Source organism: Silurus aristotelis (assembly GCF_946808225.1).
Source record: "Silurus aristotelis genome assembly, chromosome: 12".
NCBI classification, from domain to species: domain Eukaryota; kingdom Metazoa; phylum Chordata; class Actinopteri; order Siluriformes; family Siluridae; genus Silurus; species Silurus aristotelis.
In genome coordinates, this window is record NC_139585.1 from 12,578,723 (window position 1) to 12,595,269 (window position 16,547).

At 37.0% G+C, this 16,547-nt stretch overlaps 1 protein-coding gene across 42 annotated transcripts in view; it reads right to left on the bottom strand.

Annotated features, from left to right (window-relative positions):
* Positions 1–16,547, bottom strand: part of svila (supervillin a) — a 73,459-nt gene that overhangs the window by 26,748 nt on the left and 30,164 nt on the right. For 16 of the 42 annotated variants that reach the window (XM_083556732.1, XM_083556734.1, XM_083556736.1 and 13 more), the window contains exons 2-12: positions 13,464–13,524; positions 11,689–11,780; positions 10,330–10,396; positions 10,016–10,158; positions 8,414–9,080; positions 6,386–6,457; positions 3,247–4,122; positions 2,698–2,874; positions 2,145–2,179; positions 1,084–1,148; positions 755–891 (exon numbers count right to left, since the gene is read on the bottom strand). In XM_083556732.1, coding sequence (XP_083412858.1) covers positions 755–891; positions 1,084–1,148; positions 2,145–2,179; positions 2,698–2,874; positions 3,247–4,122; positions 6,386–6,457; positions 8,414–9,080; positions 10,016–10,158; positions 10,330–10,337 — 2,180 coding nt within the window. In that variant the 5' untranslated portion in view covers positions 10,338–10,396; positions 11,689–11,780; positions 13,464–13,524. The remainder of the gene's footprint in view (positions 1–754; positions 892–1,083; positions 1,149–2,144; positions 2,180–2,697; positions 2,875–3,246; positions 4,123–6,385; positions 6,458–8,413; positions 9,081–10,015; positions 10,159–10,329; positions 10,397–11,688; positions 11,781–13,463; positions 13,525–16,547) is intronic. The other 26 variants (XM_083556758.1, XM_083556756.1, XM_083556754.1 and 23 more) reach the window with 4 other exon arrangements.

Here is a 16,547-nt window from a genome sequence, read left to right on the forward strand (position 1 = left end):
TCAAGCACAGTGGTGGACGGGTGATTATTTGGGCTTGTTTTGCAGTCACAGGACTTGGGCAACTTGCAGTCATTAAGTTGACCATAAACTGCTCTGCATACCAAATTATCTTCAAGTAAAATGTGAGGCCATTTGTCTGACAGCTAGAGCTTGGCCGAAATTGGGTCATGCAACAGGACAGGGATCCCAAGCACACCAGCAGATCTACAACGGAATGGCTGAAAAACAAAACAAAATCAAGGTGTTCCAATGGCCAAGTCAAAGTCCAGACCTCAACCTTTTTAAAGTGCTGTGGCAGGACCTTAAGAGAGCTGTGCATAAACCTGTGCAAAAAACATCCGGAAACATCAATAAAGCACTGTTGTAAAGAAGAGTGGTCCAATATTTCTCCATAACAATATGAAACACTGATAAAGTCATACAGAACATGATTACTTTAAGTCATTGCAGCTAAAGATTTTGCTATTTGTATTTACAAGCTATTAAATCATAGGATGTACTTAGTTTTTCTCACATGGTTTCTCACATGGTATCTTTTATTCTCCAGCTTTTATTTGCACTGTTCATCTGTTTTAACCTAATTTGAAAACCTGACAAGGACAAGATTAATGTTGCTTTGACTCTGTTTTTGCAAACTACTGCATAAAAAATGTCTTCAAGAATCGCGATATGATCTCAGAACCTTACATGACCGACACGCAGGTTTGTTGAGAGGCATAAAAGGAAGTGTGTGTGCTCAAGTTTGTCTTCTTACGTAGCAGCAATGACAACTTCGTCTGATGTGATGGGCTGGGTACGATAGCGGTCCCCACCTCTTCTCAGTCTGCGTGCTAAAGCAGCATTTTTGTTTTGTGCCTTTAAAGCTGCGCCATCCACACTTTTCTCCAGCTCCTAAAGCAAAAAAAAAAAACTTCCACATGAAAAAATGAAAGAGAAATACCTTCCCATTGCTCATACAAACATATACCATCACTGCAAATTTTTTATGCAGCTGAAAGTCTGAGTAGTGCTGCAAAAATCTGTGCATACTTTTGAGCATACCAACACACAGAAACAGGCAGACACACACATTCACACACATACCCTGAAGAGAGAGCGTTTGGCAGCAACACTCATCTTTGCTTTCTCGTCCAACTTCTCCTCATCCACTGGGAAAAGAAAAAGAATGACCAAGGAAGAAAAAAAAAAAAAAAAAGAGAGAAAGTTGGAAGGAATATTCGTGAGAACAGCCTTTTCAAAGCAAATACCTCACAGAAGCAATACAAAAAGTGCAGCACACATGTCGAAAAGATTTCAACGCATTCTTGCTTTCCACTCTCGAACCAATTACAGGCAAATTATTTTTGTTGTCAACAAGTAGAGCCCTTCTAATTAGGTCACTGGCCACAACCAGCTGCGTGGAGACTGCAGGCTACTGCAACTTAATTTGGACAAGATCTCTGGCCAACAGGTGGGACGATACTGTAGTTCTGACATCATCTGTAAAGAATGGTTATCTGACACAGCCTCAAGCTATGGGAAGGAACATTTGTTCAGCTTCAGCTAGGAGAGCTTGTCTGCTGCGAATAAATGGCAGTTTTATATTCTAATATTCATCTCTTTATTCTAGAACTGATAAGATTAGTAAAGATTTAAAAACACTAAAACTAAAAATTATCGCACTTTTGTTGGAAGATTGGAATTTTGAAAACTCTAGGTCAATACTGACCATTTTTAGAATTGAGTCAGATGTTGACAATACCTAGTTTGACCCTACTGCTGTTTGACATCGATCAAAGCTCTTTTGCTTTCTTGTCTGTCTCTGAATCACAGTATCAGCATTTAAAATGATTGTGGTTTATTTCAGGCTTGAGCTTCTCATAACTAAAGAACAGCTGTAAGTCTCTAAATATGCAGGTACAAAATCATGATGCTGGGAGTGCCATTAATTTGCACATAGATTTGAAGTAAAAGCACACTTCTTGACTTTCCACGGCCTGTTATTGGGCTTCGTTGTTACGTCTGAACATATCCCACCCCGTTTGCTCCCACTGTTAACAAGTCTTAAGAATGAATTTTAAGATGTAATTAGGAACTGCTGTGCAAATAGAGAGAGAAGGGAAAAAAAAAGAGCAGCAGTTTCAGTAAAAACAACAGTAAATTACCTTCATTGATTTGTGGTTCTGGGATTGGGCAACACCTGTGAAAGCAGAAACACAATCTTGGGAATCAAACCAATAAGGAAAAATAGACTAGAAGTAGCAAGCGCATAATCAATAAGCAAAAAGAAGATCGAAACCTGGACAACAACAGTGTAAGTGGTAAAGTGAGCAATCAGCAAGCTTTATACTGACAGAGAGGGAAAGCGGGCGAAAGGTAGATTAAAAGCATGAGCAATAGTTGTTAGGCAAATCACATTTAAGAAGAAATCAGGAGTACCATGATGACTATTTTACTTTACAAAAAGCACTAAACTGTCATGTAAAAGAAAATGTTATAATGATCAGTGCATGTGTATTTGATTTAATTCACTAACGTGTGTGCCTAGTGTTGCATTTAAGAAGAATATTACTAATAATAAAGGGGTGGGGGGGGGGACCCGTCTAATATTTTCTGGACACACCCAAACCACCCAATAAAATTCAAGCAATGTACAAACCAAATTTTGTGCAACATTCTTTTTTGTTCATGCATGATCAGTTCTTTCATCGACTCTACCTATCAGGCTCCTGCCTCTCGGCTGACGTGATTGGCTGAGTTCTAAACCTCTCAGAAGTCTTTCTAGTCTCTTTCTCATGGGGCAATATGTATCGCAGAGGGCGACGGGAAGCTCTTCCACCACCTCGCTCGCTTCTCCAGGGCACTTCAGTGGACGCAGGAAAGTGCTCTATCCTACTACAAATAGGATGAAGTAAGCAAAGAGCCATATTGGAAAACGGGCAGGAAAGAATCGGTGCTGCTTTAAGATGTCCAGAAAAGGCTCAAAGGTTACCAGACAGAGGTTAAATGATTAATACGACACTCATTTTTCTGGCTCCAGGAGAAAAAAAATAAAAAAATCAATGCCTCAAGCGATACTGCAAGACTGCAAAGAGTTGTTATTGACAGACTAATAAAGATACCATCAATGGTTAGAATGACTGCAGTTAGAATAATAAGCAGTTAAATTCAGAATCATTGGAGTCTCTTCTTTCTTAATCAAAGCCATTTAAGGTTTAGTCAAGGTTAGTCCTGGAAGGATAAAATGCATGATAAGGAATCACATACTGTTCAGGTTTTTTGGTACTTGTTGCACTCTCAAGGTAGGAATGCCGCAACTGAGCCACAGAGACTCTCATGTCCACTGGAGAGTGGTCTCTGGTGGCCCTGGTCTCCTGAGGAACAACCTCTCTTCTCTGAATGACTTCCTGGTTAACATTTGCAAGAGTGTCTTTAGGTTTCCCAGAGTCTGACATGTATTGACTAATTTGCATGGTTGGATCTGGAGCCGAGCGATTACTTGACACTACAGTAGAGCCTTGGGCGCCTGATGGCAGATAGCTGGTTCCATGTTGGTTATACCAGCCATTGGGTTCTCTCTCCTGGGCTTGCCTGGCTCTTGCAAACATTTCTTCAGTTGCTTGAAGTCGAGATACATGTTCAGTATACTCCTCCCTCCTTGACCATCGCCCCTGCCTTGCTCTTGGCTCTCCTACCAGGATTTCCTCTTTGTTTGGTGCAGCATGGTGGTGTGGGGTCAGATCTGTATTATTAGATCTTCCACGGTGGATGTCGTCGACACTTCTCTCTATCCGTCTGACCTCAGATGGCAAAACTGCTTTCCCGATCCCCAAGATCCCATCTGCAAATGCCTGACTATCGGTTTTCTCCGTTTGCACTTCAGCTTCTTGCCTAACTTGAGGGCAAGCAAGCTCAGTGCCAGTGGAGAGATAGCCACGACATCTATGGTCCTGATGCTCAAAATGCCCAGTACGGGAATGGGGCAGACGGGATGAACTGAATGGAAAGTGGGATTTTGGATGTTCCTGGTGGGTAGTGGAAAACTGTGTATGACTGTGGTACACAGGAAATTCAGATCCAGAACCAAGCTCTGCACGCCGGTCTGACGGCTCATCACGAGCCAGTCTCTCCCTGACTCTGATTCTTCAGAAGGAGAGACAAAAGGTTTAAGTTAGGGAATGAAGGAATTGAAAGAAAAGACTGCACAAGTTAGGCAGTGATGAATTCTTGTTGCCCTTCTTGTCATCTAAATTGTATTATATGTAGTAAGACTTAGCTGCATTTGGATGTAGTTAAACGGTTACTCTGATAATCTATGGGAAAACATTTAGACACTAATATGATATCAAAAGTTCATCATCCTTGTGGCAGCAGTAACGAGAAACATGTGCTAGAGCTGAAATAATCCCCAGATGTACTGTAATGAATACTTGAAGATGAAATAGTAAATGTGGATTTACTGACAACTGGCAGCAGTAAAACCAGAATTTTGTAGTCTATTCATTGCGTATAACTCATTTTGAGTATCGTACACCTAAACTGTGTTTTACAGAAGAGTTTCAGGTTTGTCTAATGGGCTGGACATAAGCCAACACTATTTTGCATAAATGAATCATTCTATACTAAACTTTGCTATAATGTTTGATCATTACGCTTTTATGTTAAGGAGAACACTCCAAAACAAAGTAATCCCCAAGAGTGGTGTAACAGATGGCAAAACACTTTTACACAATATTGTACCCTAAATCATAATTTTACAATGCATGGAAAAAATCTGAAAAATTCCTTTTCGGTGTGCTGCTTTAATACATTTTTCAGCATCATTGGCTGTACTTGGAACCCTGCAAACGTCCAATATTTAGTGTGTCTCTATGAGCACGACACCTTGCATCCTAACATCACATCCTCCATCTGTTAGCCACCATCAAAGCTAAAAACTTAGCTTCAACTCAACCAGGTTGTATAATATTGTCCAGAGAGAAGTCGTTGGCCCTGCCTGTATCAGACTTCAATTGCTTGTACTTTTACACTCTCCAAGTTAATAAAAGCTGCCTTTTCTCTTTTAAGCATAAGGTAATGCCCATCTGCATGAGTTGATTATTTACAGTCACACATGGACTAGAACCATAAATTCTCTTTTGTACAGTTTTGCTCAACGGGGCAAATATGCATGTTTTTACCTCCTCAATGCCTTTAAACTGATATCAATTAACTGCCTTAAAAGTCATTTTAAAATTCATATTATAAATTCTAAATCTAGGAGAACCTGCTCAGACTTACCTAATCATTAATGAGCTTGACAAAGTGCCACTAAATATACCACAGGACTCTCAAAAGAGAACCACAAACCAATTAGGAGTCTTGTTACAAACAGATGAGACCAAGGAAGATATTTTAGATACAGACTTTGAAGCCACAAGTGGTTCCAAACAGGAATTTATCATCAAAATAAGAATCATTATGTAAAAAAAAATAAATCTATATCTAAAATAATACTTTATAGAGCTTTTCTGACCTATTGCATATAAAAAAGAGAGGAGTCTGCACCAATGATTGTACTTGACTGTTGAAATATATTGCGAACCTTTCACCCTGCTTGCTTTTTGGGATTGGCGTTTAAATAAAATACGAGTACCTATAAAACCATGCTTGCTGGACTAATGGATAAAAACCAGGAACACAATTGAAATGAGCATTGGATCTTAAAATTGATCAAGTTAAGTTCTACAGATTTTAAAACATCTCTTATAAACCAGGTAAACAAAAAGGTTATTCAACTGACACAAAACAGATCAAACACAATACATATGGATACATCAAAAGAACCACAATCACAGTGAAATTCTAGAAAACAACGATCAATTAATACTTGTTTGATTAACTGGTGTATTAGGAAATTAGTGCTAAAAATAATTTACACACTAAATGATACAAAAAAGCCAACAATACAGGGGTCGTATGTCAAGTCGTATGGAAAAACGTATGTCAAGTATGGCGATGGTTAAAGCAATTAATGGCCCAGTTAAAATGTTTTTAATCCAAACCCTTCTCGTAGAGCTTACTTGCTAGTTTCAAGTGACTGAACATGTATGCAAATATTACATAATACTAAAAAAAAAAATTATTATCATCATCATCATCATCATCATCATCACCACCACCATTTAAAAATATGCAAGTAATTTTCTAGGTGGATAAGGCATTTGTCTGTCCTTTACTAATTCCCTTGATTTATTCTAAAACTAACTTTTTATTTGTAATGCTATGAACCTACCAAACTCTAGGTGGACATTGGTAGATCTAAGAGAAGGGCCTAAAATCTTTTAAACTGGGTCGCTCTTGTTAAAAGCAGTGGAAATTAATGTAGCTGTATCTGACACACCCAATCCACCCAAATGGGCGGTACCTGGAGGGCCAGTTGATTGGGGAAATGGTGTCCCCTTCTGAATCAGTCTGGAGTGACCATTGACTATAGGAGCTACAGTAAATGTAAAGGAAAAAAAAATAAAAAAAGTGAATGAGCTACTCAGTGCAATGAAGAGCCATCGAACTCCACATTCTAATGCATACAAGATGTTTATGACTTTTTAAAGCAAAATGCAATACGCAAAAGCAGAAAAAAATCTGTGTGTAGATTATTATGGTCAAAGCTCATACACATGTAGCATAAAATACTGATTCAACATAAAAGCACAGATTGTCTCATACAGATGTTTAGCTTTAGCCAAGTTGTTTCACTTAAGCCAAATCCAGCACCCAATATTGTGTTTATGCATTTGAATTTTTAACAGAAATAATAATTCCATTCAATGACAACGATATTATGTAAGCAGAAAATGTCTCTCTCATAGCAACCAACCCTTCAGCAATGTCAGTAATACGACACTAACATGACAACATGGGATAAGAAGCCCTGCTGAGTTATGAAATCCGACCCAATGCTGTTGTGAATGTTTTAAGGTCACGTCCGAAACTTCACCCAAATGAATCACAGCAAAGGAGCGATGACTTAACTGCAGCAGGGATCAAAACATGTTGCCTCAAAAAGAAAAAAAAGGAGTAAGAAACAAAAGGAGGATTTTTAAAGTGAATAAAACCCTGAGGTGATTGAAAAAGCCAACATGAAACTTGAAATATAGAAAAACATGTACAAAATCAATTTCAATATTCATTTTAAAATCAATCTATATCCAAGATCCCAGTTCATTAAACGAAAATGCATTTTTTTTAATATTCCAAAAAATATACATAAATGCACAAGTTTTACTTATAAGTGGATTAACTTGTAAACACTACAAAAAAGATTTTAAAATTAGGAAAAAATAAAATAGTGTTAAAGTTTTAAAGAATATATTTTCTATTCTATTTATTAATTCCATATTTATGAATTGAGTGCAATAATTATTCATCATTTTATTGTGAAAAATAAAGTCAGCAAAATGTTTTAAAAACAGTTTTTGAATCAAAGTTTACCACTTTTTACTACTCGTGTTACTGAACTTGTACTGAGCTGCATTTACTTTTCCAGCCTTTTGTTGCCCCCGTCCCTACATTTGAGAGATATGTTGCAATCATCAAATAAAAATTTCTTAATTTTTTTCAACATTTTCTATGTTCATCATAAATAAAAATATGGGTTTCTATGATTCGCAAATCGTTGCATTCTGTTTTTATTTAAATTTTTCAAATAATTTTAAAAGTGACATTACAGACGCATCTGATTGCATAGGCTTGGTGAGGTGCTGATTGTATCAATGCTGTACACGCTAAACCAAACACAAAAAAATTGTGTTTTTAACTATACTATCATTTCTATTACTTTTTATATTTCCAGGTACGCATACAGATCAATTTCAATGTGTGATTTAATGAAAAGCAATTCGATATCAAATTACTTAAAGCTTTGTCTCATCTCTGAAATAAGCATAAGCAATGTACATCGCTCTGGATAAGGGCGTCTGCTAAATGCCAATAATGTAAGCAACTGCAGGTACAGTAGGACAGTTCCTTGATCTATTGAACATAGTGTAATGAATATGAGAAACAAAAAGGCATCCACTGGCTAGCTAAAACATTACCTCCTTTTAAAAACTATTTTTACTTCAAAATATCCACTATCCAATCTTACTATTAGAAAAGCTGTTGTTCATGATAATCCTAAATGATGGTAATGCATCAATACTAGCAAAGTTTGGAACAATACCATTGAAGAATGTACTGAAATGTTGTTGCATTCAATATTTAAATCAAAACAGATTGGAGTCAATTATTTAATATTTTCATGATCCCTCACTCAAGATCCAAAATTCTGTCCACTGAGAATTGCCAAAGGCAGTATAAACCATATCCATGAAAGGAAAAATAAATAGTGAAAACTGAAATGCCAAAGAAAAACAACTAAAGAACAAATGATGAATGACAGTGCTCTGCTTACCCTTGCTTGCTGTGGAAGTTCTGGTCACTAAATAAATCCTCAGGTGAAGCCACTTGCTTTGCAGGTCGGCTTGCCTTGGGAGAGCCGGTCACCCCGTGTTCCCTTAAGATTCTGGCCTCCCCTGAAGTGTCTATGTAAGGGGCAGATTGGTCTGAAGCTACTCCTTCTCCATATATTCTTCCTTGATCATGGGCCCTTTTCTGATTTTCCAGATTCATCCTCTTCTCATGTTCAGAGAACATCTCAGCCTGCTCCTTGCTGCACTCCTGCTCCATGTTGGCCTGAGCAGTGATTCTACCTGTTTGAACATTGATGGTGTTGGCATTATGTTCCACCTCATCTTTTTCCTCCACCTGCCCCCTGTACTGGCGCTCAGACCCCTCAGGGTCCCGTCGCATTCTTGAGTGCTGGCTGGCATGGTCAGTGTCGATATCTTCATCCAGTAAGATGCGGTAACGCTCACAGAGCTGGCGTCTGCGTTCAGCCTTGTAGCGGGCGATGCGCTCAGCTTTAGATTCCTGCTCGGCTGTTACAGCAGAGCCGGGGTTGCAGCTGGGCTCAGTTTTGGCTACGTTCGTATCCATTCGGCTTTGGTGCAGTGAAACACTCTCAGAGCTGTGAGGGGCTGACAGACCAGACTCATCTTTGCTAAAGTGCTGAACAGGAACTAAATGACAAAGTGAATTACAGTATGGTATTAAACTCATTTTAAACATCTAAACAGGATGAACACAAGGGCTATTAAGAACTATTTTATTTAAGCTTGCACATTACAAATGTTCTGGGTTGCCAGGTCTGTCTTCTAAAAAACTAGCTTAAGCATAACAAAACCAAAGTGACCCACCAAAAATCTGTAATAATGTATAATATATTATAACAATAACAAAGTAACACCTAGTCATTTTCATACTTTTTGTTTTGGGAGCCTGGGCCATTTGCTCCACGAATTCAGTACATTTTTTGAAGTGTAAAATCTGTTTTCAAGCCCAGGAGCTGTCCAAAGATCTAATCTTTAAGAGCATAGTCTTGGATTTGCTTCAGTTGAATGGCAAGTTGCATGCTGAGTAAAGCGATTGGTTCACCATATTATGTTACTTGCTGTACTATTTCCAGTTTCATGGAGAAAGGGTTTTTATGTTCAGTTAAAAAAAATAAAAATAAATAAAGATGTACGCATTGAAGTGCAAACAGACACTATGCTTACATTATAAAATAAATATGTGAGTAGCACCTCTGTGGTAGGAGTATTTACACTGAGAACACCATAAACTTTCACAATAGCCTGCATAGGTAAATATTCCAGCTACAAAAATGCTCACTTGTTTGCATGTGTGCAAGTAATTTGCCCAATGACATGCCATGCATCCAAAAACTACTTGGCTTGAGCACAATAGAATCCAATAGGATTGTACAATTCATTTACCATTTAGAAAACACTGCATTAAAAAAAAAAAAGCAAATATACAATGTCAAAAGTTTCAATGACAAAATCACAAACCTGGCAATCCTTATATTGATTAAAGTTTTTTTGATAATCACTACAAATGCATAATTTTTTTTAACACGTCACAAAATACCTTTAATACAATGGACGTTTTGTACCTGTGCATGGTTCACACAAGTCTGTGGCACGAGTGTATCTGGGAGTGTCCTCCTCCAAAAGCCGATTGGTCACCAGACCAGCGCTCACTGAAAACTGAAGGTCATTGTCAATTCCTTCCAGCCGGCGTGCAATTCGCTCTTTCCTAAAAGGAGTAGGAGAGATGGATATAACAGCTCTTTGGCATGAAACGACAGTCGTGCTAATACAGACAGGCTTGCAATATAAATCTTTGTAGCCCTCTAAATTTATTAACATGAGCACCATGTCCATAAACACAGGCTCATTGGAATAACAGTTAATTAAAATCTCTTACCTGTTCATGTCCCAGCAGTCACTTTGACTATTACTGACACGCTCAAAACGTTTCCTTAACTCCGAGACTATAGAGGAAAAGAAATATTATCTTTGTAAAACGGAACACACAGATATAGATGAAGAAACAGTAATACTATGAGTACACAGATCAGAAAAAAATAACCAAGAATACAGAACCATACCTGAGCTTAAGGATAAAATGAAATTCCTTTAATGACCTTTTATTCAAGTTGGGACTAGCTCAAAAACTCAACAAGGAAAACATTTTTGTTTAGTTCAGTTATGAAACAAATAATTTACCTCCAGAGTAAATCAGCCTGAGACTAAAAGAAACATTCTGAATACAGAATCTTCCAAAAGCTCAGACTTTCCTGGCCTTCACACTCACAGCTGCTGAAATAAAGCTACAAGAGTGCCAAACCTTTCTACCAAACAAATGCTTCATTTAATAGATTTAAGGCAGCAAAATGTGTTTCAAATGGAATCACTTGGTTGAAGTGTGGCAAATGTTGTATTTAAGCTGTAACCAGAGTGCATCCAGGCAAGGAAAAATGCTTCATATTATTTTCTGGGCTCTAACTGACATGGGACTGAACCCATGCTTCAGTAAGGTACATGATCCTATCTAAAACATGGGCTACATGCCTAACCATAGATACAGTAATTAACAACAGAAATTAAAGGATTAAAGCATATGATTCAGTACAACACTTACTGCATTTCATCCTTTCAATCATCACCAATTTAGATTTAGCTTGAAAGCACATTTTCTCAATTGTAAACTAAACAGCAACACATTTAATCATGACTTTAGTTCTTACCTGATAGTGCGCTTGTGACAATTCAACCAAATTCTGTTCTATGGTTATTAAACATACATGCTTTAGACTTGCCTAACACAATATGCCTGTGCAGAACAACAGATGGCTCCCAGCCAACCAAAAATAGACCATCCTACATGAAGCTCAACCCCCAACCCTGCCCCAACTTTGTGTCCAACAAACTCTGAGTACATACTGAAAGACTTGTTTGTGATTACTGTTTACATGGACCTTGAGTGGTAGAGCTCAGAAACAAAAGGTACTAAACTGTTCTTTCGATTGTCACTGGGAAAGAACCATAGGTAAATGTTGAAAAATTATTTGAGGTAAATAACTGGACCTTTAGGACCACTATCAAGCCTTTAGTGACACCACCCCAGTAACAAGGAAAAGTATGTCTGGTATCTTCATTTGTAAGTGCATTTGCAAAAATTACAACCAGTTGGATCATACAAGTAATGAATAATAATAAAACAAATAAAACATTGCTTATTTCACGCTTTTAGAACTGTAATTATGCCTTTGTGTAGAGATACCTTTGGGTAGAGAGACAATATGATTGACATCGACAGCTTTTGTGGTCTGGGCAATGTCGTCTTTAACCTCGGATGAGAACTGTTTATGAAGGCTGCAGTGACAGAAACAGGAGAAGAAAATAAAGCGAATAAACTGTTTAAGCTAAAAGTCACACATGCTAACAGAAATACAAGGCAGCAAAAACTGAATGTCAGCACAAAATTTGCAACGGATAAAATTTTTTTTTTTTTTATAAATAAATAAATAAAATAAAATAAAACCCATTGTTGTAGTTTTACTGCAAAAATCAGCACAACCATTACCTGGCAGAAAAGGTACATTTCAGATCTGAGCACTATGGAATTCCACATCACAGCTAGCAACAGTGCCATTTCTCCAACTACTATAAGCACCACAGTGACAGCAAATGAGGTCACTGGCATGCTGCAATGTTCAGGATTGGACAGGGATAAACAAACAAATAAACAAATAAACAAAAAAAAAAAAAAGAACTATTTACAAGAGCAAATGAATTATATCCTGTATATGAGCTCACAATTTTGTCCAAAAACATTTTCAGGTAAATGTGAAAAACACAAGAAAGCTTGGCTAGAGGTTACAAATGTAATTATGAGAATGCATTTCTTTTAGTTTAATCTCATTATGAGAATGCATTTCTTTTAGTTTAATCTCTTACCATCAGATTATCTTTGTTTATCTTAGCCATGTTATACAAATAAATAAATAAATAATAATAATAAAAAAAATAAGACAACATGGCAATTTTGGTAATGCTGAACAAGGAGTTTTACATGATCAAAGCATTTATCAGGATTAGCAGAAAGGACAAAAGGTAATCCAAGGCATTTATCTGATCTAGCAGAGTCTTAGCCACATCAATACTATGAAACAAGAGTGAATCAATAACTAATTATTTTTTACTGATGATTGCACAAATGTTGAAAATGCATCCTAATATTAGAAATTTAAATAGAAATCATTATAGTACAATAATTACATGGTTTAGAGCCTTAAAACCTTGGGAGATGCAGATATACAGTACTAAAAAAAATAGCTCTATTGTTAAATATTTTATGTTCTTTGTTGGTTCTTTTGGTGTGACAACACAAAAAATAGCATCATCTTAGATTATTAGCAAAATAAGCCAATCAGAGTAATCATGTTTTTTTTTTTATTAAAAAAGCAATCATGTTTGTTATGGACTGATTAGGGAAACTGAGGTAACCCAGTGCTTTGTCTAACAGCACCCTTATATTTCTGTGCTAGAGGCATAACTTTCAAATGTTACTAATACTCTAAACTATGCTAGAATAAATAATTGGTTTATGCAATATTATTCTTTTAAATACAATTAGTTTAAATACACTATATGGACAAAAGTTTGTGGACACCTGAACATAAGTTTGCATGTACTTTTTGAACATCTCATTCCACATTTAGTCTCCACTTGCTGTAATAACCTCCACTCTTCTGAGAAGATGTTCCATTAGATTTGCGTGTGTGGTTGAGATTTCAACACACACACACGATCTTCCATTTAAACCAATGAAAAGCATATCTCCATAGAGCTTGCTGTGTCTTGAAGTCTCCTGGTTCAATGTAAAGTGAATGTAAAACTTTGTTCTACTGCAACAAAAGACATTCTATACAACTGTGTGCCTCCAACTTTATGGTAACAGTTTTTGGAAGAACCACAAGGCTGGAAAATTTAGGTAGTCAAACACTTTTCCCAAACTAGTTTACAAATTAGCATTTTTAATCAATAAACATTTACCTAAATGCCCTTTGCTGTAGTTTGGGTCTGGAAACTTTGGTGATGGCCTCCCCTGTGATGCCTGTTGAGAAGAATAAAAAAAAAAAGGACCGTTTTTATTTAAAACAATACTGAAAGGACGATGACGGAGATGTTAACTGAAAGCATATTTAACAACTAAATCAATCCACTAAAACAAAAAACAACCAGAACCAGGCAGAGAATGCTGTGACCCCATTCCTTAGACATATTGCAGACAGTTTTCACCTCATAAACACATGAAATACATAATGGTTCTATTTATTTAAGGAAATACCAAATGTTGACAACAACAAAACAAAGAATTGCCCAACAAACAAGAATAATTCAATATCTGTACATAGCAAAACCCACATGTTTAGGAAAAGGCTGTAGCAAGAAGTCTATTGCTGTTCATGGGGACCTTAATAACTTTCACTATCCTTAAAATGGGGTTGCAGTAAACCAATCAACATTAGCTAAGATTATATTCCCATTATATTCCCCATGCTTTATACATTTTTATATGATATGATATACTTCCACATGACTTTTTTGTGTAGTTCTGTGCAATATAAAAAAAAAAAAATTCAGATTTAAATTGGGTTTGTTTAGAAATATAGCAGGTATATAGTCTGGGTTTCTAGATGGAGTTTTGTGGCATCATTATAGGTGTTCTCAGTGTACCTCTTTCCTCTAAACCCTCAAAAAAGCATGTCAGTAGTTGGACTGGTTTACCGTAACTTTACCCTCGGCATCATGTAAATGTGTTGGGGGTTGGATTGTTATTGTGATACAATAATATCCTAATATGTCTAGACTACTATACCATCCATGGTGCATTTCCGACTCATACCAGCATTTCCTAGATGGACTCAAACCAACACAACCTTGACCAGGAGAAAACATTAAATAAAGGATGAATGAATGTCGGTACGGTGCACCGAATGCAATTCTTGTTTTATGTGCAGAATATAGTAAAATCTAAATTCTCTCATAAACATTAAGTGGGGGACCACAAGTTTGTTTAGTCTAATCACTGGGGCTACTGAATCCACACCAGAGAGACAATTTGTACATTTATACTGCTCATATGCAAAAACTCAGGTTTTGTTCTGCGCATGCATAAAATCAATGCCTATTCCAACGTTTCTACGGCAGACTAGATATATGGATTAAATTCATAATTAATAAATAAAGAATTATCTTGTGTTTTATAAATTCAAACATAATAATAATGTTAATGTATGTGGAAATATTTAAAATAGCTAAGAAAATGTAAAACACACATCTTAGTATATATTTATAAAAATCTATAAAACTATAAATATATTAAATCTGTAATACCCCAAATGGGTTCTAACAAACTACTAAATTAAAATTTTCCATTTATTTTATTTTATCAAATAACTCAATTTAATCAATAAAAAAAAAAGTATATATATATATATATATATATATATATATATATATATATATATATATATATATATATATATATATACACATATATATATATATACACATATATATATATACACATATATATATACACATATGTATATATACAGTGGGTACGGAAAGTATTCAGACCCCCTTAAATTTTTCACTCTTTTTTATTTTGCAGCCATTTGCTAAAATCATTTAAGTTCATTTCTTTTCCTCATGAATGTACACACAGCACCCTATATTGACAGAAAAACACAGAATTGTTGACACTGTTGCAGATTTATTAAAAAAGAAAAACTGAAATATCACATGGTCCTAAGTATTCAGACCCTTTGCTCAGTATTTAGTAGAAGCCCCCTTTTGATCTAATACAGCCATGAGTCTTTTTGGGAAGGCTGCAACAAGTTTTTCACACCTGGATTCAGGGATCCTCTGCCATTCCTCCTTGCAGATCCTCTCCAGTTCTGTCAAGTTGGACGGTAAACGTTGGTGGACAGCTATTTTTAGGTCTCTCCAGAGATGCTCAATTGGGTTTAAGTCAGGGGTCTGGCTGGGCCATTCAAGAACAGTCACGGAGTTGTTGTAAAGCCACTCCATCGTTATTTTAGCTGTGTGCTAAGGTAATTGTCTTGTTGGAAGGTAAACCTTCAGCCCAGTCTGAGGTCCAAAGCACTCTGGAGAAGGTTTTCGTCCAGGATATCCCTGTGCTTGGCCGCATTCATCTTTCCCTTGATTGCAACCAGTCGTCCTGTCCCTGCAGCTGAAAAACACCCCCACAGCATGATGCTGCCACCACCATGCTTCATTGTTGAGACTATACTGGACAGGTGATGAGCAGTGCCTGGTTTTCTCCACACATACCGCTTAGAATTAAGGCCAAAAAGTTCTATCTTGGTCTCATCAGACCAGAGAATCTTATTTCTCACCATCTTGGAGAACTCCATGCGGGTTTTCATGTGTCCTGCACTGAGGAGAGGCTTCCGTCGAGCCACTCTGCTATAAAGCCCCACTGGTGAAGGGCTGCAGTGATGGTTGACTTTCTACAACTTTCTCCCATCTCTTGACTGCATCTCTGGAGCTCAGCCACAGTGATCTTTGGGTTCTTCTTTACCTCTCTCACCAAGGCTCTTCCCCCCCGATAGCTCAGTTTGGCCGGACGGCCAGCTCTAGGAATGGTTCTGGTCGTCCCAAACATCTTCCATTTGAGGATTATGGAGGCCACTGTGCTCTTAGGAACCTTAAGTGCAGCAAAAAAATTTTTGGAACCTTGGCCAGATCTGTGCCTTGCCACAATTCTGTCTCTGAGCTCTTCAGGCAGTTCCTTTGACCTTAATGATTTTCATTTGCTCTGACATGCATTGTGATCTGTAAGGTCTTATATAAACAGGTGTGTGGCTTTCCCAATCAAGTCCAATCAGTATAATCAAAAATTTCTGGACTCAAATGAAGGTGTAGAACCATCTCAAGGATGATCAGAAGAAATGGAGAGCACCGAGTTAAATATTTGAGTGTCACAGCAAAGGGTCTGAATACTTAGGACCATGTGATATTTCAGTTTTTCTTTTTTAATAAATCTGCAAAAAGGTCAACAATTCTGTGTTTTTCTGTCAGTATGGGGTGCTATGTGTACATTCATGA